The sequence below is a fragment of the Toxotes jaculatrix genome, chromosome 16 (genome assembly GCF_017976425.1).
Source record: "Toxotes jaculatrix isolate fToxJac2 chromosome 16, fToxJac2.pri, whole genome shotgun sequence".
NCBI classification, from domain to species: Eukaryota; Metazoa; Chordata; class Actinopteri; family Toxotidae; genus Toxotes; species Toxotes jaculatrix.
Genome location: NC_054409.1, coordinates 23,697,880 through 23,719,780, shown reverse-complemented (window position 1 = coordinate 23,719,780; position 21,901 = coordinate 23,697,880). Strand labels below are relative to the sequence as shown.

At 42.9% G+C, this 21,901-nt stretch overlaps 4 protein-coding genes across 6 annotated transcripts; 3 read left to right on the top strand and 1 right to left on the bottom strand.

The window, feature by feature from the left end:
- The first annotated feature begins 1,485 nt into the window (after positions 1–1,485).
- tmed2 (transmembrane p24 trafficking protein 2) lies at positions 1,486–4,830 on the top strand. Of its 2 annotated transcripts, XM_041058336.1 has the most exons (5): positions 1,486–1,834; positions 2,385–2,577; positions 2,771–2,788; positions 3,088–3,195; positions 3,284–4,830. In XM_041058336.1, exons 1-5 carry the CDS (start codon positions 1,655–1,657, stop codon positions 3,406–3,408), a joined length of 624 nt encoding a protein of 207 aa, XP_040914270.1. In that variant the 5' UTR covers positions 1,486–1,654; the 3' UTR covers positions 3,409–4,830. The 2 variants fall into 2 exon arrangements, with proteins under 2 accessions (XP_040914270.1, XP_040914271.1); XM_041058337.1 differs by lacking the exon at positions 2,771–2,788.
- Positions 4,831–5,758: 928 nt separating this feature from the next.
- Positions 5,759–9,904, top strand: ddx55 (DEAD (Asp-Glu-Ala-Asp) box polypeptide 55). The gene is made up of 14 exons (XM_041059421.1): positions 5,759–5,949; positions 6,039–6,089; positions 6,227–6,313; positions 6,541–6,632; positions 6,923–6,985; positions 7,214–7,363; positions 7,639–7,828; positions 7,932–8,014; positions 8,330–8,461; positions 8,553–8,645; positions 8,762–8,876; positions 9,019–9,187; positions 9,277–9,560; positions 9,643–9,904. The coding sequence occupies exons 1-14, from the start codon at positions 5,842–5,844 to the stop codon at positions 9,820–9,822; spliced, it is 1,797 nt and encodes a 598-aa protein (XP_040915355.1). The 5' UTR covers positions 5,759–5,841; the 3' UTR covers positions 9,823–9,904.
- Positions 9,905–9,940: 36 nt separating this feature from the next.
- Positions 9,941–12,490, bottom strand: eif2b1 (eukaryotic translation initiation factor 2B, subunit 1 alpha). Of its 2 annotated transcripts, none has more exons than XM_041059423.1 (9): positions 12,212–12,490; positions 11,702–11,867; positions 11,453–11,589; positions 11,225–11,341; positions 10,952–11,064; positions 10,784–10,852; positions 10,623–10,698; positions 10,298–10,423; positions 9,941–10,096 (listed from the first exon to the last, which is right to left on the bottom strand). In XM_041059423.1, the coding sequence occupies exons 2-9, from the start codon at positions 11,775–11,777 to the stop codon at positions 9,941–9,943; spliced, it is 870 nt and encodes a 289-aa protein (XP_040915357.1). In that variant the 5' UTR covers positions 11,778–11,867; positions 12,212–12,490. The 2 variants fall into 2 exon arrangements, with proteins under 2 accessions (XP_040915357.1, XP_040915356.1); XM_041059422.1 differs by having other exon boundaries at positions 11,702–11,803.
- Positions 12,491–13,674: 1,184 nt separating this feature from the next.
- Positions 13,675–19,427, top strand: bcl7a (BAF chromatin remodeling complex subunit BCL7A). Its single transcript, XM_041059501.1, has 6 exons — positions 13,675–13,843; positions 15,462–15,543; positions 16,025–16,121; positions 16,912–17,061; positions 17,621–17,724; positions 18,044–19,427. Exons 1-6 carry the CDS (start codon positions 13,752–13,754, stop codon positions 18,116–18,118), a joined length of 600 nt encoding a protein of 199 aa, XP_040915435.1. The 5' UTR covers positions 13,675–13,751; the 3' UTR covers positions 18,119–19,427.
- Positions 19,428–21,901: the final 2,474 nt, after the last annotated feature.

Here is a 21,901-nt window from a genome sequence, read left to right as displayed (position 1 = left end):
TAAATCAAAGAAACCTATCACTTTCACTTCGCGCATGCTCATTAAAAGCTTCTTTTAACGATTACAGCGGCACAAGCGGTAAGCGGTGGCGAAGCGTCCGCCGCGCTAGCGTCAAACTGAAACTTTGATATTACTTTGTTAATAAGAGGTTAACTGTACTGTTATATAACTCCACCAACAGGAATCTAAACAGACTAGCTCTAACTGTTTACCCATGTTTTTATGTTTTCATATAAATATGGCCCCTGAGACCCCAACAAAAACGCGCATAGTTCTGGTAGCGGAAACGAGGAAGTCATGAAGTATCGATTCCAAAAAAGAGCACTAGGGTTCATGAAATCACGAAAAAATACAAATGAAATTACGACTAGAAGGACATAAAAGTTAGAAAGACTTTTATTTTGGGTCGAAAGAATTTCCCATAAATGAAAAAATTGAAAAAATGCCTTGAAATGTGAAATTATAAATATTCTGGGAACAGAATTCTTAACTCTTCGCTCATCTGTAACATAATCCCATGAACAAGAGCCCAAAAACAATGACAGCAAAATCAAAAGCTTACTGTTCTGCTTCTTGGACAGGCAAACTTTTTTTGTGTTAAAATCAAGTAAACTTGACTGCACAAGTCAATAACTTGAATCACGCAACTACTGAATCGGTCAGTTTTACAGATCAGCACTGAGACAACATTTTACAACAGCATCTTGGACAATGTCCCAACAGTTTTGTGAGCAAATGGCATTTGTCTTGCTCTTATAAAACAATCTAAACAATAATGGACTTGTTCAGTCTCTGCTTCTCCCCAGTCCCTGTGTCTGACTCCCTGAAATGATGGTGGTAGGTGCCAGAGATGCCACATCAGCTGCCACAGTATCTGGGGATGTCATGTGAAAAGGCAAACTGCGCTAAGTATGTGTGACATGTAGCTGAGGCACTTTCAGTGTTACTGAGCTGCCACAGTGTGGCAGCTAATGCAAGACAGCAGCATGGAAAAAGATGTGAGATTGTAACACTTGACACGTTTGCTGTCTGTAGATGCTCTCATACAGTGGAATAAAAATACTGTAGGTTTTAAGTGCGTGCATAAATAGCAAACCTCCACCTCCATTTTTCACAGTTGGCAGGTTGCCCTTTGGGACCCTTATTTTTAATGTTGTCTGTCTAACCTGTTTGTTTCTGATCACTCTTCCTTGTACATTACCCCACACTCCAACTTTAAAAAACAACAATACAGTTATTGTAAAATGAAACAACTTTGAATCAGGGAACATTTCACTGATACTGCGCTGTGGTGACTTGGGGCCCAGATTTTTGTGCAAGCCACTGACTCTGATGTCAAACATCTAAGCACCTCGCTGTGCAAACTAAAAGTCTGCTCTTCCATCTTGTACAGCATCCGGAGATGTTTGATGTGTTCACCTGCTCGTTTTGACAGCCTCTGCGACTTCTGAAGTTTGTCCCTCACCGGCTGTAGTTTAAGCCCGTACGTGGCAGTCAGAGAGCGGTGCACTGCTGCTGAGGCTGGAGCGGCTCTTCTCCCGCAACAATTCACTCATACAACCCGACATCCTGCTCTTCTGCAGGATATACTGTGGCAGGGACACCTTTTATACTATCAGACTAGCTGTGACGGTCGGTTTAAAACGTTTGAAACATGTTTACCTTGTCGGAGCTGGTTGTCTTGCTGGCCGTCCTTTCTGCCACTGCGTCCGGCTACTTCGTTAGCATAGACGCCCACGCCGAGGAGTGCTTCTACGAGCGGGTCAACTCCGGCACCAAAATGGGCCTCATGTTTGAGGTTGCCGAAGGAGGCTTCCTGGACATCGATGTTGAGGTGAGCTACATCACTGAGATCATAAACCAGCCTTCTAACATGGTGAAATAAATGTTTTTAACGGTAAATTGTCTGGTGACACATAAGGCCCGTGCTAATGTTAGCTGTTAGCTGCCTGCGTTACGTCAAGTGGAACTAGTCAGCCGCTGCCCTGGGTTTATGGCTCGCATCTCTACGTTAGCACATAAATTTATGGATAAGATGTTACAGAGCTGTTATTCTGTGAGTTTTGTGTTATGTAGTGTGTCACACTGACCCATTAATTATTCATAACTATTCAGGAAGTGCAGCGTTAGCATTTGTCCTGCCAAGCGCTGCTAGCTAACTATATAGCCATCAAAGAGTTTGAGCCGAGTATTAATTTTGTAAGTTAAATTCAGCTAACCGTCTTTGGATTAGTTTTTTTCGTGGAGACGTTGTTGTGACTTAAAGAGCACAGCTTGAGTGTTTAGTGGACCCAGACCTTTGCTGCCATATGTTGTCACCGGTCCTTTCATGCTGTGATTGACCTGCCTCCTAATGCATCGCTGTTCTTTGCTGTTGTCTCCAGATAACAGGGCCTGATGGCAAGCAGATTTACAAAGGCGACAGAGAGTCCAGTGGCAAGTACTCGGTGGCAGCACACATGGACGGGACCTACAAGTTCTGCTTCAGCAACAAGATGTCAACCATGACACCCAAGATCGTCATGTTCACCATTGATATTGGAGAGGCACCCAAAGGCCAAGACATGGAGACAGAAGGTACGCTGACGGTTTATATGTGGGTTGTATGACTGTGTAAGAGATTTTAAGAAAGATTCCAAATTTTTCCAGATGGACCATGTAGGATTCAGACCTGTTTTCTTTCTGTATTCTGCTTCTATTAATCTTATTTAATATTTCCTGTGTTTTGTTCTTCATAACTTTACTTTGGGCACTCTTCCCCTCTTCGTAGGTGGTGACAGCTGGGATGGTAGGGAACAGGGCAGGCTGTGACTTTTGAGTTTGTGATGCACTGCAGCGTTTTCTCTAACCGGTGTTGTTTCTATAGCATAAACTAATCGTAGTCAAGCTGAGCTGTGAATGGTTTGACTGATTGCACAGTGAGAAAACCTCCGAACAATAAATGTCTCTGATGACGGGACAGCATCACCTGCCACGTGTCACAAGTGTGAAAATGTTACGCATGTATTGCATACCCCATGCATGTTTTACTATACACAAAAATGAGTTGTTACCTGTTACTGATGGATTAACATTTGCCTGTTTCAGCCCACCAAAACAAGCTGGAGGAGATGATCAACGAGCTGGCAGTTGCTATGACAGCCGTAAAGCATGAGCAGGAGTACATGGAGGTGCGAGAGAGGATACACAGAGCAAGTAAGTCCTGGTCCAGCAAGAACGTGTAGACAGTCAGTTTATCGTGTCATTTCAGGTGTGTAACTTCTGTCTCTTCCTCTCTCTTTAGTCAACGACAACACAAACAGCAGAGTGGTGCTGTGGTCGTTCTTCGAAGCTCTGGTTCTGGTGGCGATGACGCTTGGACAGATTTACTACCTGAAGAGATTTTTCGAAGTACGGCGAGTGGTGTAGTGCGATTAAATGATCCCTCTGTGTCCTCCACTGTTTTCTCCAACGCCAAGACAGTTATTTACACTCTGGAAATGAGACTGGCAGTTTGAGTAAAGACCAGATATGATTGGATCCCAGATGTTTTGTTGTCCTGTTACCTGTTTGGCTCCTTCTTTATAAATGTAATAATTGTATGTTTGGAACAAATGGCAGAAAGGTTCTGGGATAGATGTGAATTTCCATTAGGGTTTTTTCTTTTTTTTTTTCTTCTTTGTTTAAGATTTTTTTTTTGTCCAATATTGTTTGATACTCACGCTTAAGTACCAATCACTCACCAGTACAGTTTAGCCCGTATGAATGAGTGTGTGAGGCTCATACATTTAAGTAAAGGCAGTCATAAGAAAAAGACTTAGAAATGCACATCATGGATCTGCATGTGTGGAGTCACCACAGGAGAATGTAAGATTTGAGTGTGACATTTTCAAAAGAAAAAAATGGCAAAAATGAAAACAGATTCCATTCGCTTATCGTCTGAGATGCAGGGGGCTTAGTTTCCAAAGTCTAAGCCAAGACAGACAATGTATTAATGCTCTCAAACAACAAATGCACTCCCGACGACTACGTCTAAATAATCTGAAGGACTTACACTGCAGCTGGTCTTTAAGGGAAACTGTCCAGCTTCTTGCTCTGTCTGTTGATTCATAGCGATCCATGCCACAGGGGGCTTCAGTGGACATCTTTCACAGGGAAACGACTTGACTCCCTACGTAGTTCAGAAAATGGCAACAGCCTAGTGGGTTTTTGGCTTGAGAGTTCACAAGTTGATTTCATTTTCAGACATTTAAACTTCAAATCTTTTACTAAGCGGCCAGAGCTGAGACAGGGTTGGATTTTAACTGAACTACTTGGGGTGCAACTCCAAAGCAAAGTGTAGAGGAATACTGAAATACATGTTACATGTTGATTGAGGCTGGCTGGGTGGGTGGGGGGAGGGGGTCTGACACCTAATGACTGCTTTGTGCTTTAGTTGCTTCCACTATAGTTGGTTTGTTGGGGTTTGGGATTTTAAATTATACGATTGTATACAATTTTGAATTGTTTGTTTTTCTGGAGCATATCCAGTGACGTGCGATTGTTTGGATGATGCATTTCGAATGATTTACCCGTTTTCTGTTCCTGTACAAGGTAAAAACATCAGTGCAGGGCAGTAGCTTCACATCTAGCACACAGCTACAGCATCAAAGCGTTGCATGTCACTGAATATGCTCTGGTTTTGTATTAAAAACAATCTTTGGTGAGCTCAGGCAGGAAAACTGCTCTGTACACAGTCTCTCCTTTTTGTGATTTCAACAAACTCTGATAAATGGATCTGTACAAATGTAGAATGGTTGTCTGTGGAAAATGTCCCAGGTTTCATAATAAAGCCAATATTCTGTACAATTACCTGCATGTCTTTGTGAACACGTGGGAACAGGATCTTAAAAAGTTTGACTACAAAAAATATGATTCAGAGGATTAAGATGGAGTGTTAATGGCTGTTACAGCCATTTGACTGATTAACAGAGGTAAATAATATTATGAATTGCATTGAAATAAAATGGGATTAGTTTCACCTGCCATGATAAGTCACTGTCTCCTGTGAAACAGATCCAAGAATCTGATTCATTTAGGCAAGAGAGTGTTGTGATATGTGAATGATTCTACAGCAACATACTGAAGCTTCTATAAAGCTGGAAATGAAGTTATGAAGAGAAAAAAATTACATTACATTAATACATTTAGTGACACCAGCAAAGTCTGACCCACTGTTTTCAGATGTTTCCAGCCGTTTACTGCTGCAGTGGGAGGACGATGAGGCAAAGGTACAGGCCACTCAGGGACTGTGCAGTTCTGACGTACTCGTACTTGTCCTGTTACTGTTTTTGTCTACTCCACTACAGATAATTAACTTTTTACTACACTACCTTTACTGATCAGCTGCATGTGACCGTAACTTTGCAGATTCACTGGTCAGTTTATAAAATATTGTACAATAATAAAACATTGCTCACAAACTGGATGATAATCCAGTAATTCAGTGTATAATATTATAATTCAAAACATCAGTGTAGAAATGATAAATGAAGCTTGTGATAATTTAAGTTTTGTCTCAGCCTATAATAACGCATCATTATATGTTTGTGGATTCTATTTTTTTTTATCCTTAATCTGAAAATGCAAAGTCACAAAATAAATTAAAAAAAATTAAATAAATAAATAAAATGAAATTTTAAAAAAATAAAAAAATAAAAATAAAAATATGCTCACCCGGAACCATCCTCGCCACCGAGCTTCAGTTCCTACCCGGGTTGTAAACATCGGCGCGCCCGGAATAAGGAGCAGCGTGGAGAGCGAGCCCAGCAGCGGCCAACGGCTTTACCTGAAACTGGTGATTCGTACTGGTTTATTTCCAGTATGGACAATACGACCGACGGCACGTGGAACAGTTTACCTGTTAAACTTAACGAGAACATTTTACAGACGCTCGATGACATGAAATTCACACACATGACACCTGTGCAGGTAACATCAACACCTTAAATCTGTCTTACACCAGCTGTTCAACATCTGATTTATCAGTCATATTTATCATTATTATTGTTTGTTTCCAGTCCGCGTGTATCCCGCTGTTCATGAGCAACAAAGATGTGGCTGCAGAGGCGGTAAGTGCGCAGTGTAACCTCCACCTCCACCTCCACCCGAGTGTTTATCAGCTACACACTGACAGTCATCTTCATTCATAACTCATCATTTTGTGGAGCGTTTTCTGTGCAGCTCACCTTGTGTCCTGTCATCGCAGGTGACCGGGAGTGGAAAGACTCTCGCCTTCGTTATTCCTATTATAGAACTGCTCCTGAAGAGGGAGGAGAAGCTGAAGAAGATGCAGGTAAAGATGAGAGCGAAGGTCACTCCGGTACTTTTACATTCACCGCGGAGTCTTCGGATCCAACCTGTAGAGACAGAACCAACGGAAATTTCCAACCGTTGAATTCAGACAGTGAAAGATTTAATGGTTATAAGAGTAAATTCTGTGACGGTGATGATGATGATGGTGGAGGACAGTGGTTGGACTTTCAGGGGAGATGCTGAGCTTTGAACTGTGTTCTCCTGCAGGTTGGGGCCCTGGTGATCACTCCCACCCGAGAACTGGCTCTGCAGATCAGTGAAGTGATGCAGCAGTTTATCCAGAAGTTTCCACAGTTTACGTAAGCAGAGAGTCACTGCAGAGTGAACTATGACTGAAACGAACAGACAGTGAAAAGAAATGTTAGTTGTAGCCTTAGAATGAAGAATCAGACCAAACTGAAGCTGTTACCATCGCAGGAGACATGAAAACCAAATCTAACCCGACAGCATCAGAATATCTGGAAATGTTTGGAAAGGAAATACCTTAAACTTTCTCTCCATTTGTTTTGAAAGGACCGAAGCCTCGTCCTGTTCGGTGTGTTGTTGGTCTTTTTCTTTTCTTTTAAACTGAGAGGTTTTTGTTTTTCAGGCAGATTTTACTGATCGGCGGCAGTAACCCGGCAGAGGATGTGGAGAAGTTCAAGGATCAAGGGTATGTGATTCGTGGAGTGACATACAAACCGGACTAAAATCACTTTAAATCCCTAAATAGAAAAGTTTCTTTCTTTAATACACAAATCTGTGCAGCGAGGCACTGGAACCTAATCAGATCACGTAGTCCATGTGGAGTGTCCACGGGGGAAGGTCTGAAGTTTCTCCTGCGTCTTGTTCTTGAGTTATCGTGTCCACAGTCGCCAACGTGACGACACCTGTGTTTCAGGGCAAACATTGTGATTGCGACTCCCGGGCGTCTGGAGGACATGTTCAGGAGGAAGTCTGATGGTCTGGACCTGGCGGGCTCAGTCAAGAGTCTGGACGTGCTGGTCCTCGATGAGGCCGACAGGCTGCTGGACATGGGCTTCGAGGCCAGGTGCGGAGTCACAGTGGATATCTTTCGTTGTTATGGAAGAGGAGTTGGGTTCTCTGTGCTCAGTTCTCTCTTCAAACAGAAATTTGTTCAGTGCTGTGCAGAAGTTTTAGGCACTAAAAGTAAAGTCAGAATGATTCATACAACGAGCAGTAAACAGCAACACCTGAGTTCCTCAGATACCTGTCAGGTGTCACATGTAAAGTGCCTAAGCCTTTTACACAGAACCGTATCTTTATTTTTATTTTCTGACGGTCTGTCTGTGTTTGTGTATCCAGTCTGAACACCATCTTGAGCTACCTGCCTAAACAGAGGCGCACAGGCTTGTTTTCGGCCACTCAGACTCAGGAGGTGGAGAAGCTGGTGCGAGCCGGCCTCAGGAACCCAGTGCGGATCACCGTCAAAGAGAAAGGCGTCGCCGCCACCAGTGCCCAGAAAACCCCTTCTAGGCTCTCCAACTACTACACCGTGAGCGCCGTGTCACACACAAACTGATGGTTTCACACCAATCAGCCCAAAATTCAAACACAGCAATGACACAAAAATTCACATGTAATGGTTTGGATTTCAGATGTGCAGATCAGAGGACAAGTTCAACAACCTGGTGGCGTTTCTAAGGCAACACAAGCATGAGAAGCTTCTGGTCTTCTTCAGGTATTTTCAACTCGATGACAAACGTCCTAAACTCAAAGATATTTACTTTACAATGGAAAATGATCAATACAGTATGTTATTCAAATGATAAAATTTCCATTGCTCAACCAATTAATTAATTGTTACAGCTCTGTGAAGCACTAATCACATTAAAACAAGCTCGCCGCAGTTTTAAATGGCTCATTTGTGAGAATCAGACCATGGAGCTACTCAGACTTCGGACAGAAACCTGCATCAGTGATGCGTCTTCCTGGCCCAGTGTGGTTCAGGCGTGTACTTACTGACTGACGTGACTTGTTGCCATCTCGTCATCAGCACGTGTGCGTGTGTGGAGTACTACGGTCGAGCTCTGGAGACGCTGGTCAAAAAGGTCACCATCCACTGCATCCACGGCAAGATGAAGAATAAACGCAACAAGATCTTCGCCGACTTCCGGACTCTGAAAAGGTGAAAATGAGTTTGGGTGTTAGGGCACAGCGATGCTGCTCGTCTGTGGTGGGACGTCTGCGTCACTGTTTGTCCTTGTCTCATGTTGCAGTGGGATCTTGGTGTGTACAGATGTCATGGCCAGAGGCATCGACATCCCCGATGTTAACTGGGTGCTGCAGTACGATCCTCCCAGCAGTGCCAGGTGAGTCTGAAACCTGAAACCTGAAGCCAGATTAGAATTAGCAGGTGCTTCATTGTGAGAACTTCATGCTTTATTGCGGCTTTCTTGTTTTGTTTTGTTTTTTTTTCCTGTCTCAGTGCCTTTGTACACCGATGTGGGCGCACGGCTCGTATCGGTAACCAGGGAAACGCCCTCGTCTTTCTGCTGCCGATGGAGGAATCGTACGTCAGTTTCTTGTCCATCAACCAGAAAGTGAGTTCACCCCTTTTTCCACTTAGTTTATTTATCATGTGGAATCCATCACTTTAAAGACACAGGAATGTTGGGCCACAGGCGTCATCTTACACCTTCACAGTCCAGCCCTCACGAATGACGCCTTTTGTCCGTCCCTCAGTGCCCGCTCCAGAGGATGCCCCCAATAAGAGACGTCGTGGATGTGCTGCCCAAGCTGAAGGCCATGTCTCTGGCAGACCGTGCCATGTTTGACAGAGGCATGAGGGCCTTCGTCTCATACGTCCAGGCCTACGCCAAACACGAATGTAGTCTCATCTTCAGAGTCAAAGGTGAAAAAAGTTTCTGGACATCTCTAGATTCAGTTCATTAATATGCATCAAGTCCAGATATCACATTTTGTTCCTGTTTCTCTGTGTAGATCTGGACTTTGCCTCGGTGGCCCGCGGCTTTGCCCTCCTCCGCCTGCCGAAGATGCCTGAACTGAGAGGAAAAACATTCCCTGATTTCACTGAGACGACAGTGGACACAGACACCATCCGCTACAAGGACAAGAACAGGGAGAAACAGAGACAGAAGATGCTGAAGGAGAAAGACGAGACTCCCCTTCCCAAAAAGAATTTCACGAAGAATAAGGCCTGGTCCAAACAGAAGACCAAGAAGGAACGCAGGAAAAAGAAGTCGGCTAAGAGGAAGCTCGATGAGGTATTTCCATTCAGTGAGCATTAAATATATCAATGGACTGAACTTACCTGCAGCTCTCCCTTTAACTTTTCTGTCTTTGCAGGCCTCTGATGTGGACGACGAAGACATGAAAGAGCTTTTAAATGACACTCGCCTCCTCAAGAAACTGAAGAAAGGGCAGATCAGCGAGGAGGACTTTGAGAAACAGATAACAAGTGCACCGAAGACAAAACAGAAAACGGAAGGACCAGCACGCGACAGCTCAGACGAACAGGATGTCTGATGCTGTTCAGCAGCAGCTTGGTCCGTGTAAAACGCTGAGTTCACATACATCCGAAGCAACACCTCTGACATCTGTCTGCCTTCTGATAAGGGTTTTATTGGAGAATTGTGAGGCACAGTTATAAATAAAGCTTGATGAGTTCGTCACTGACAGCAGACGGGGTGAGGACTCCCAGGTCAGTGAAGAGGAGGGTGATGAGGGAGGGAGGTGTGTAATCAATCATCGGATGCTCCTCTGACAGGTTCTGTACTGTCTTCAGGGTATCGGCTTTGTACTGTGGAGGAGAGAAATATTACAGCTGTAAGAGGTTTGGGCCAATTACATGTTTGGTTCAGATTTTTCATGTGAGAAGAAGCGAATCCAAACTCTGCAGCAAACAAACATTTAAAACGAGCCTTTCCTCAAACGTGGCCAAAGTTTTGCACACAACTGTAAGTCCAGACATGAGATTCTGTAATTATACATGACGTGATACCTTAAATTTATCTGGCACATCCTGTTGGTTGAGCGGATAGAGACGGACGAACTTGAAACTCTCTGCCACAACATAGAAGGGTTTGTTGTGAGCTTTAGCGCACATCGCCATCTGGTAGGTGCCAATCTGCAGAAACAAAGGTGACACGTTGAGGCCGAGGCGAGGTCAGTGGGTCTCTGAGCTTAACTCAGGTTTTCTGGCTCACTTTGAATTAGAGCCACTCACCATGGTATCACCAATGTTAGGCTCAGTGAAGCTGAGACTAAGTCAGACTAAACTGAACTTGCTTTGCGATACAGGCCCCTGACTATTTCCTGGAACACACCTTGTTGATGATTCCTCCGCTCTCCACGACTCCCTCTGCACCAATAATAACTAGATCCACCTTCTCCAACACATACCTGTAAAAAAATGACAGAAATATACTAAATAAATAAAACTGAGTTCATGGAGACGATATATGACTCTGATAATAACTGTATTTACCCCACAGCTGCATCCAGCACTACTGTTACTGGAACATTGAGTTTTCTCAGGGCTTCTGCCATCTGTCGCCTGAATAAAGAGATTAGGGAAAAAAAAACACTTGATTGAATGAGTGCGTGTCCTGTCAAAATAAAAGTTGGACACGGTTTGCTGATGCTGTTCGCTCACCCAGCTGAGTCAGGCTGCGATTCAGTCACATAAACCGAGAAGCGTTTCTTCTCAGCTGCAGCTTTTTCCAGAACCCGGAGGACGACTCTGGAGTAAGAGTGAGTCAGGATTTTCTGTAAGAGAAACATTTTGAAGAGAAGGGAAAAAAATGAGTCACTGAACTGCCTAAATACTGTATATGTACTGTGTGTCTGCACATATCTAGGCTGTGCTGTCTTAAACCCAAGAATCACACTTTACTGTCCACGTATCTGAAACAGATGCTGGACTTACGGCGCCATCTTTGATGAAGGTGTGACAGAGTTTGGCCACCTTGGCCCTGGACATTGAAATCTTCTCTAGAAAAAGTTCTCCTCTCTCTTCCATCACCTTCTTACAGCGTGACAGATCCTGACAGACAGAAGAACAAAAGTGAACATACTTTGTGTGAAGAGTCTAATTAACACTCGGAATTAACACACACACAGAATTAATGTGATGCGTCCCAGGTAGGTGACTCACCTGGTGCTCCAGTGTTGTGAGGCTTATGAAGCGCAGGAAGAGCTCTCCTCCCGAGGACACGGCCACAGAGGAGTCCACCCCCGTCAGGCAGTCTGTGGCCCACGTCAGGCTCTCCCTCAGGCCCAGGATTGTTTCACCTGAAGGGGCAGGGAGAGGTTGTCGAACAGGGCTGAGACCAATATCCAGCTGGTCCATAAAAACTACAGGAGCTTACAGGTGTAAGAATGATGGAGCTGGGAGAAAACTTACCTTTGTCTCTCTTGAGGAATTCAAGCAGAGTGCGGATAGCGGCCACAGCCGAGGCCATGTCAGGGTCTTTCCTCATCTGAGCCCTGAAATACTCCACCAGCTCTGATCCGGGACCCAGTGAGACACAGTCAGTGGACAACAATTTGAGCTACGTCTATTTTCACGTCTGAAAAAACATAAAGCTCACACATCTAATAGCCAGAACATCAGTTTCATTATAGTTTCATTAGTCAAAAAAATTTGTATTTTAGGGCTTTGGCTAAAAACAAATGAAACTATATTGATTAAAATAATTAATTGATGCAACTAAAGTGAACAAATCGTACAGTGAGAAAGGATCACTGTATTTCACAGTTAAACACATGCAAATACATTTTATCTACAGAATTGTAGATTCCCATGCTGGGATCCGTAGTATCGATACAGCCACGTTACTACTCACCTGGGCAGGTAAATATCTGCGCATAACCACAAAACATGACACCAAATGGAAAGTTTGAAATAACTCACCTTCTTCATTCATCGTAAAACTAACCGGAGACTCTAAAAGTGGCAGTTTTATGGTTAAACCGCGGTGGATTTCCGATGATTTCAGTCAGTCCAGTTTTATTAAATCCCCCGGTCACAAATCAAATTATTCCCCAGACTCAAGAGAAACGCTCAAACAAACGATTTCGGTCACAGTTGTCAAACTGCCGCGTAAAAAAAATAAACAAAAACCGCTAAATTCCGTTTTGTTGATGTCAGTATGTGCTGAGCTGCTCAGTTAGCTTCGACAGGCGGCGTGTTGACGTGTCGCGGAGAGATGACGATTGGTAGCGTGGCCCCTTCACGTACTGTCAGAAAAGCGGAAATCTCTGAGGTAATTTTGAGGCTCTTTTCGTCATCTTGTGAACAGAGAAGCTAAGAAGATTTTTAACGTTTTAAACGAGTTTAATTCGTTTTAAAGTTCAGTAAATGTCATGGAATCTCGCAGCCTGTAAAAAAGTTTGCTCTGCTTTTTACTGTGTTTTTGTGTAACTGCTGTTACTGACATTCCTCTCAGCTGAAAACTGTTTTGAACATATATATTCGGGATCTCGGGAGCAAACTTCATTCACTTACAAATGAAGGTAAATAATTATTCAGAACAATTCAGAATGATTTGCTGAAGTTTATTTGAATTTGAAAAATCAGAGTATTATCTGAGTAGTTTTGAGTTTTGCCACCAGAGGGCAACATGGTAATTTTCAGTTTCTAATAACTTTACTAAAGGTTCAGTCATTTAGTTTTTTCCAAGCTGTGGATCAGCAGCTGCTTCTTTTATCATTACATACAACAAGAAAACATTGTTTGGCATTTAAACTCTCTAAAATACCGTTACTTAGAATTTCAATTTGAAAAAAAAAAATAGTTAGCAGATACATAACTAGTCTTGGACCAAAGTGTTGATCGAAGGTGTCACAAAGTAATTGTCAACAACAACTTTAACAGAGTTTCAACACAGACTGAAGATGAAAAGCATCATGGAGGAGGATTTAATGCAGGGCTGTTTGTGTTGGACCTCATCAGCTGAAGCTGGGTGTATAATCAGCACATCAGTGCAGTGGAACTGTCCATCTGTTGTACTTCAGTGGGGCAGATTTCTAACAAACTTCCAGTTACTGTAGTAACGTGGACCCAGCGGCTGTGGAGTAAACCCGGTGTCCGGGTGTGTAGCTGCCCACTTTGGCCCGGGTGGTAATCCAGCTCCGGTACCGTCGTACTTGCCCCCGCTGAGGGTATCCAGGCTGTTAGCAGGCTCTTTGTTCTCCGACTCACACAGCAGGAGACAGATCTCTCTTCACAGTGCAGCTGCAGCCATTCACCCCCCCCCCCCCCCCCCCCCCCTCTCTCTCTCTCTCTCTCTCTCTCCCTCTCTCTCCCTCTCCCTCTCTCTCTCTCTCTCTCTCTCTCTCTCTCTCGCTGTGCTCTATCAGTCCGCGCAGGCGCAGTGGCTCCTCTGTGCGCTCTACTGTTTGCATTGTCTGAACTGCCGGCGAGCTTTAAAAATATTATAACCACCGCGGCAATGTCGGGCAGGTCGGTCCGAGCTGAGACCCGGAGCAGGGCGAAGGATGACATCAAGAGGGTTATGGCCGCTATTGAGAAAGTACGAAAATGGTAAGAGGACAAAGAGAAAGAAGCAGGCTCGGTTATCTAACACGAGAAAGGCTCGCTTGTTGGGGGAGGAGAGGGAAGGAGCGGAGACGGAGTGAGGGATGAAATTGAAAGAAATGAAAGGACGGTTTTCGACCGGGATCCGCGGCAGATGTACGCGCGGCTCAGGTGCACCGGGGCGCACTCGCGCGGTGCACCGCCCCGGCCGTCGTCTGGCTGGCGGCTGTATCATCAGACATGTACCCGGTGTTTTTTTTTTTTTTTTTTTTTTTTTTTTTGGTCTCGCTGATTTTAACGGCAAGGGTTGAACCCAGAAGCCATTTCGATGCAGTCACATGAAGCCATTGCTGCCCGCTGCTGAGCTCGTAGCGCAGGCGGCGGCGCTTTTTAGGACCGAAACGTCCAATAACTCTCGACTTGGAAACAATTTGACGACGGCGCTCCGGAGTCGGAGCAGTTTAGTCCGTCTGGAGTTTTAAATTAAGCGCTTTGAGTCGCCCTTTAGGTCTGATAGAGAATAAGGCACGGTGGGGGTGGGGAGAGGGAAGTAGGCTGCTGTAGTGCATGGCTGAACACGTAGTGACTCAGTCTTTATGTTTAACACGAGAAAAAAGGACGTTTTATTCACATCTAACCGCTCAGATGCGCATAAATGTGCATTAGAGGAGGCGCTGTCGTGGTGGAGCTGGGTGTGTGTCCCCGCTCGGTGGCACAATGCACGCTATTTTATTATATTATCAGGTGGTTTAATCAAACGTCCCCGGGTCAAAGTCAGGAGAAGTTGGTCAGACGAAAAAAGTTGATCAAATAAAAATAAACGATCAGAATGAATCAGCAGATGAATGAACAGTGGGGATATTTCCCTGATCATAATTCTTTTGTTGGTTGTTTTTTTAGTGTCCTGTTATCAGCACCAGTTTCCTGAAATCATTATTTTGATTTCTCAGCTCATTCACATAACTTCTGCTCATAAATCATTAAACTGATTCATCGCAGAAGTCATTTTTATTTATTATTATTCTTATTATTTATTAGTTACTTATTAGTTACCTGCTCCTGCACCGTGAATCTCTGATGCCTTTCTTTGTTTTTTGTTTGTTTGTGTTTGTGTTGTTGTTGTTGACTGTGTAACAGACATAACAAGATATTTGAATATGTGAGTGTGTGAAAGCTGACGATTCTTTTCATCATGGATTTAATGCTCTGATTGCTCTCTCTCTTTTCTCACTGTTTTCACGCAGGTTTAAATTTATCAAAGAAAAATGCTGAACATTTAATTCACATGTTTCAGTTTCTCTGTTTTTCTGCACATTTTTAGGTTTTGTCAGATAAAACAAATATTTTGAGGATGTAATAATTGGTACTGGGAAATCAATGACTATTTTTATCTGTTTGCCAGTTTGTAGAGTAAAGGGCTAATAATACTAACCCATCAGGAGCCCTGTGTTTCTGTGCTGTGTAAACTGTGTGTTTATAGAATGACTGCAGTGTGACAGGAGCTGAATTCAGTTTTTTCTTTACATTATTTCACAGTGTGTTGATTTAGAAGTGTTGGGGTAATAATGTATTGCTGCCTGGAGGCTTTGAGTCAGCTGGTGTGTTTTTTTTTTTAAATCTACAGGGAGAAGAAATGGGTGACTGTCGGAGACACGTCCCTTCGCATCTACAAGTGGGTGCCGGTGACGGAGCCCAAATCAGATGATGTGAGTTTGGCCTCTTCACTGACATTAACTCACACGTTTAACTGCTGATTTTCAGAATCAGCTTTGAATCTGACTCCTGCTTTATAGCACTTACACACTGACAAATAAAAAGCAGGAAATTTATCTGAACTGTTCTGATAATTGATTGTTTATTTAAAACATTTTTCGAGCAGAAAAAATTAAGATTTGTTGTCTCTTTACTTTTTAAGGTATTTCATATACATACAAAATGTAGATGTTCTTGTACAGTTACTATATTAAACTGTCATAGACATCGTTTCTTCAACAAGTGCTGTAGAAAATCAGATTTTGTTTCAAGGGTAAAATATTTTTTGGAATAAAAACACTTTTCTTATGAACACATTTTTTTAAGCTCCTCCTTTTTTTATTGTTACTCGTCTTCACATCACATTATTACAAGTTAGTTTAATTTTAATGGAGCGTTGTGTGTTTGAACACTTTTATATTTCTCTCGTTGTAGAAGAACAAGAATAAAAAGAAGGGCAAAGACGAGAAATACGGCTCAGAGTTGACGACTCCAGAGAACAGCTCCTCTCCAGGCATGATGGACATGCATGGTAGGTACTGAAAACCTTACAGAATGACGCTGGTGAAACCATGAAAAGACCAAAACAAACATGTTTGTCAGTCTCTTAATACTTTTGACTCTCACACTCAAACCCAGTGGTTCCTGCTGAAGATCTTCAAAAAGAAATAACATATATATGGTTTTATTTTTATAAAAGGCTTAGTGCTCACCTGAAACACCTGAGTGTTTTTAACAAACGTTACTCAAACAGTAGGAAATAGTAATAATAGTGTGTGTTCATGGTACAACAGTGTGTCTCTGATGTGTTTTTATTAGTTTTGAGTTCTGTGGTTCAGAGAAATAAGATACTCAGATAAATGTGGATCGATTTGAGTCTTTTCATGGGACGATAACACCAGACTTCACTGGTAAAAACACAGAGTGAAAGTTTTTTTTTGTTCCACCTCCTCCACCCTGTGATTAATATAGATCAGGACTCATAGTATTAATTTGTAAAATACGCTTTGCATCTTTTGTCTTCGTTTTCTCTAAATGCAGCTGGATCGTTTCTCATCTGCGTCGTTTACAGTTAGAAATGAAACGATTTGCCAGCTCATCTGTATCGACTGTAATTCCTGCACATACACCGTTGTTGCTTGTATATGAGTAATTTGTCCTCATTGCAACTGAGTGCGTTTATTCATCATCTAGGAAAAATATGTACTGATGTAAAACAAAACTATACTCACAAAAAAAGTGTGTTTCGTGTCTAAGATGATTGTTGGATGATCTCAAAATGACAAACTCTAAACTAAAATGACTCGATGTGTCCCCTGCAGATGACAACAGCAACCAGAGCTCGATCGCTGACTCATCCCCAGTGAAACAGGAAAACAGTTGTAGCACCAGCCCCGCCCCGGAGCCCACCGCCTTGTCTCACCGCGAGAGCAGCGAGGCCAAGACTGACCAGAGCCCGGACAGCAAGAGGGGTCAGACGCTCACACACAGTCTCAAACCAACCATCTCCTCACTGTCCTTCTCTCTAACCCAGTGAGCAGCTGCAGGTGGTGGTAATAACACTGCACAGCTGATCAGATGGATGATGAGCCACATCCTGTTTTTGTCCCCCCCCCCGATCTTACCTCTGTCTTGTAACATCGGGACAAACAACATCACACAGAGATAATTAACATGACTGTCATTAAAAATACATACTGAAAATGCATAAGGGGACAGAGACAGGTAGAGACAGAAGGCTGTTAATCTGTTAGTCGGTTGAGGGAAGATGCTTGTTGATCAGCCTCCTTCTGTTTTGTCGGTGAACCAAAACTAACCTTGGGTTGACCACAGTAGTATGACTCAGCAGGGTTAATCATTTGGTCTCCCATCAGCCTTTGCAGTTACTCTGCACAACCACACAGTGTCAGGAAAGTGTGAGAAAACAGCGTCTGCGCCTACAACAGATGTGGAGTGTTTAGTTCTCTGTATTTACTGCAAAGTAAAGAAATGAGCTCAGGTTCTGATGCGTTGATGTGTTACAACCTTCAGGTAAGACCATCCCTTCATCAGAGACCTCAGAGAGAGCACAAAGTGCCAAGAGAGACAGCCTGTCCTCAGGGGAGAAGGACTCTTCAGACAGCAAAGCCACTCAGGTACGAACACCTGTGCACATCTGTCTGTGAGAACAGCGATGCTCTGCCTGTTAACGGCTCAGATAAACTGAAGACACATCCGTGTTGTCAACACTGTTTTCACTTCGCTGTGTAACTGCTACACCTGCAGCCCGTACTGAGTGCTGCCCTGAGGCACACACTGACTGCTGAGTGGATAGTTTATATTTTATTTAATTAATTATATCATCAGGAATTATTGTTCAGATTATTTCTTCTTGGTCTTAAACTTGTGTACAGTGTGTGCCAGCTTTCATCGTTCCACATGTGACTGTACATTATGTGTCTGTTTCTGTCGTAGGACCTAGAGGTGGAGACCCCACCCAGCAAGAAAAGCAAACTGGAGTCCTCATCTCAGGACTTTGAGGAGAGTTAAATGTTTGGGGCTGAGTCATTTCTCTCCTTCACCCTCCTCCTCCTCCTCCTCCTCCTCCTCCCCCCTCTGCACCTCCCTCCATTAACTCTAGATACTTTAGGGCTAATGGACACACCGGTTCTCTCCACTCCTCTTTCTCTCCCTTCCCCTCTCTACCCAAACTTGTCAATACCAAAGGGAGAATGGACGTCTCTCTTCCTCCCCCTCTCCCTCCCCCTCCCGACGGCTGCCCCCCTCACCCCCGCTCCAATTTGCCACCTTTGCCCTAACACTCCTCTGCCACAGAGGGAGAATGGATATTACCTCTATTCACTGGTCCCCTCCGTGCTTCCTTCCAGTTCTCCACACTTTTTCACTAATGCCAAGAGAAGCTCTGAACACAGGCTGCAATCCCCTCTGTGACCAGGGGCAGCGCTGTCAGCCCAGTCCAGCCACCGCCAGGCCAGACCACCAAACCCTGACCTGCATCTGTGACAGAAGAGTAAAACACTGGGGATCTGAGATTAGGACGAGGTTGATCCCGGACGCTGCTCTGAGACCGCTTTTTAAACGTTTCACTGCTAATGGTTTAGCTCAGGATAACTCAAGAGGCTAACCTGGTCTCAGATCAGTGGCTGGGGCGGGAACCTCCACCCTAAGACCACGTCACTTCAATCCTCCCGATTCGCCTCCTGTTAGACTAATGTTCTATATTTGTTTAGGAAATGTTTAGGGTTTTTTTCTCAGGAGGGTCAATGCACTGTTATGGTATGTCACAATCGATCACAGATAGATTTGCTGCTGTAGTGGATGTCTTTTTTCTCTATCCATGACAAGTTCTCCATTCACGTGTTTTATAAAGCGAGTTAGTTTGTGGCTGTAGAGGAAGAAGAAGACGAAGACGACGGTACTGGTCAAGACATAAACTCTTGGATAAGTAGTGAAGACAGGCGTAGGTAGCGTAGGTCCTGAAGGTGTGCCTTGAGTTGCTACATTTAAATACACGTTTTAGGTCAAGCAGGTTTTGAATTACAATCTTGGTGCCATGTTTTGTTTTGTTTTCTTGCCTTATAATCATCACTAATTAGTTTTATCCATTTTTTTTTTAAATATTCAACTACAACAGTAGGATTTGATTTAAAGGAACAGTTCTGCGTTTTGGGAAATGTTTGCTTTCATGGCTGTTTGTTGAACATAAAACTACACCCGGAGGCAGTTAGCTTAGCTTAGCTTAGCATAAAGGCTGGAAACAGGGGGAAGCACCTAGCCTGGCTTTTTCCAATCAGCCTACCAGCACCTGTAAAACTCAGCAGTCAACACGTTAACAAAACAAAAAAAAAAAAAAGTTTTCTTCGCCCCGTGAAAAGACAAACTGCCATTTTTAGGCTTCAGATTTTGTACAGATTAAACAAATGTGATATAACATGTTAATTACTGAGCTTTAAAGGTGCTGGTAATGCTGCTAATTAACATGTTATACCTTTTTTGTTTTATTTGTATAAAAATACAAATATAGTGTGTTAATGAGTGAACTTTAGAGGCGTCCGTAGCTGGATTCTTGCTAACCGTTTCCAGTGTTTATGCTACGCTAAGCTAACAGCTAAATATTTACCTCACAGACGTGAGTGGGATCAGTCTTATTTCAGTCATATTCACCAAAATGTCAGAACTGCTCCTTTAAAACAGCTGGAGACTGGAATTTGAACACTACCCAGAAGTTAATTTCATTTTGTCTTCTGGACATTTGAACATCTGCAAACCTCACAAGTCAGAATTCCTGGTCTGTGTTTACTTCAGGTGGCTCTTTGTTGTTGTTGTTGTTTTTTTTTTTTTCCCCCTCTAAAGTAGAAACAGACCAGTTGCAGATACTGGTTTTCCCGTCTGCTCCACCATCATGACTTGCATTTACTTACTTCTCATCTCTGTACATGTTCTGTGTATCACTACTTATCTACGACCGACAAATGTTTCTGTAGCTCACGACAGAAGGGTCCAGTCTTTTAGCTCAAACATTGGTTCTAATCCTCCTTCAAGGTGCTGTCTGTTGGCTGAATCCATACATGTGGCATCAAGCTCTTGGTTTTGTGCAGATTTGTGCAATTTACTTGAACTTTATAGTACGGATTCAGACCTATGACCTCTAATGTACAACCTCACACATGTCAGATGTACTTTGATTAATCAATATTTACTTGTGAACATGGATTGAAATCAATTGAATCACAGCGTTTAACAGGGGCTATAGAAGAACTTCATGACACAGAATTACTTGATCCGATTTCAGCAAATCAGCATTCACATGGATGGAGAGAAAAGAAAAAAAAAAGACAATTGTCTCAGTTTAGAGGATGGATTAGCATATACCTCATTCCCAGTCCAGCAGCGCTGGAACTTAAAATGCTATTGTATTGACATTAACAGTTATAAACAGCATTATGTACACTCAGTTTAAGAAAAAAATCTCACTTATGTTGTAGCTTTCACCTGATCGAGCCGATTGCTTATAGTTTGCTCATAACTGTGCGTAAGAGAAAACAAAAAAAAAGCTGTGAGATATAAAATCTTGTATGTTTTTTCCTTTTTTTTTTTTTTTTTTTTTCTTGGGACCATTTTGTTTCACTTTAGATCTTGTACAGATTTATGGTTTGGTTTGACTTATTTATTCCATCAGTAGTGCTTGGTTTTTATCATGTCCAATGGTTTTGTTTTCTTAATAAAATTCACAAAACTTTGTGTTTTCTCTGATTTGGTGGGATCAGGGATCATTGTTCGTCTCAGTATATTTACAGTGGTTCCAGGAAGTACTCTGACCCCTGCACTTTTTTCACTCTTTACTGATGTACAGTTAATTTGGGTAAAACTGCCATGTTTACACTCAGTAACCCATAACTGTGCACAGCTAGTTGGTTGGACACAGTTTAGAAAGGCACACACCTGTGTGTGTCCTCGGTTCTGGCCTTATTCAGGTACGCCTGTGCTCTTGAGTTCATTACTTAAGAGAACTTGTTTCCTTATTGTGTTTGCCAGTGTGCAACAACCTGAGGGGTGTTTCATTAAGACAGTTCAGCACATGAGCCACACTTACTTCAGTGCATCAGACGTATTTTCAGAAGGAAGTTTGGATAATTCCGACCTGAAGTAGCACAGAAACTCATCCATCCAGTCTAAGCAGGTCCCGGTCAGGCTTGGTTTCAGGCTTAGATTCACCAAAAGGTGAGTTTTAATATACTCCTAAAATAAGAAAGAGCAAAGCCAAAGTGATTCATTACTAAATTGGGCCTAAAAGGCAAAACAGACCTCATTAAACAGCATGAGGGGAAGAAATATACTGGCCGGCCAAAGCAATTCAAAAGAGAGGCGGTGGACAAAACACTAAGTGTAAACAACTTCAAATTAACACACACAGTTCGCTGGTAACTCAAAATGAACTCATTAACTACAAGATACACAAACAAACAGGCCGTCACTCTCAGCTCAGCACAGCAACTCGAAAAGATCCAAATTACTTTTAACGCAACAACATGACAAAACTTTAATGCTGACAATAGAAAATTAATTAAACGTGTCACACAACTGCTAAATCAAACTGCACCGGCTGTTTCATTACAACTTACTGAGAAAAGCCTGAAAAGGTCGATTTACAGTGAAAGTGAAGATGAGTGGTGTAACAATCAGTGTGTCAGACTGAAACACACCGTTTTCTCCAAAGTTCCTCCAAAGTCAATTTACTCACTTTTTCAAAATCTGAGCACATCCCAGTTAAAATGCAGCCAAAATAAAACTAATGAAAAACTCTGATCCATG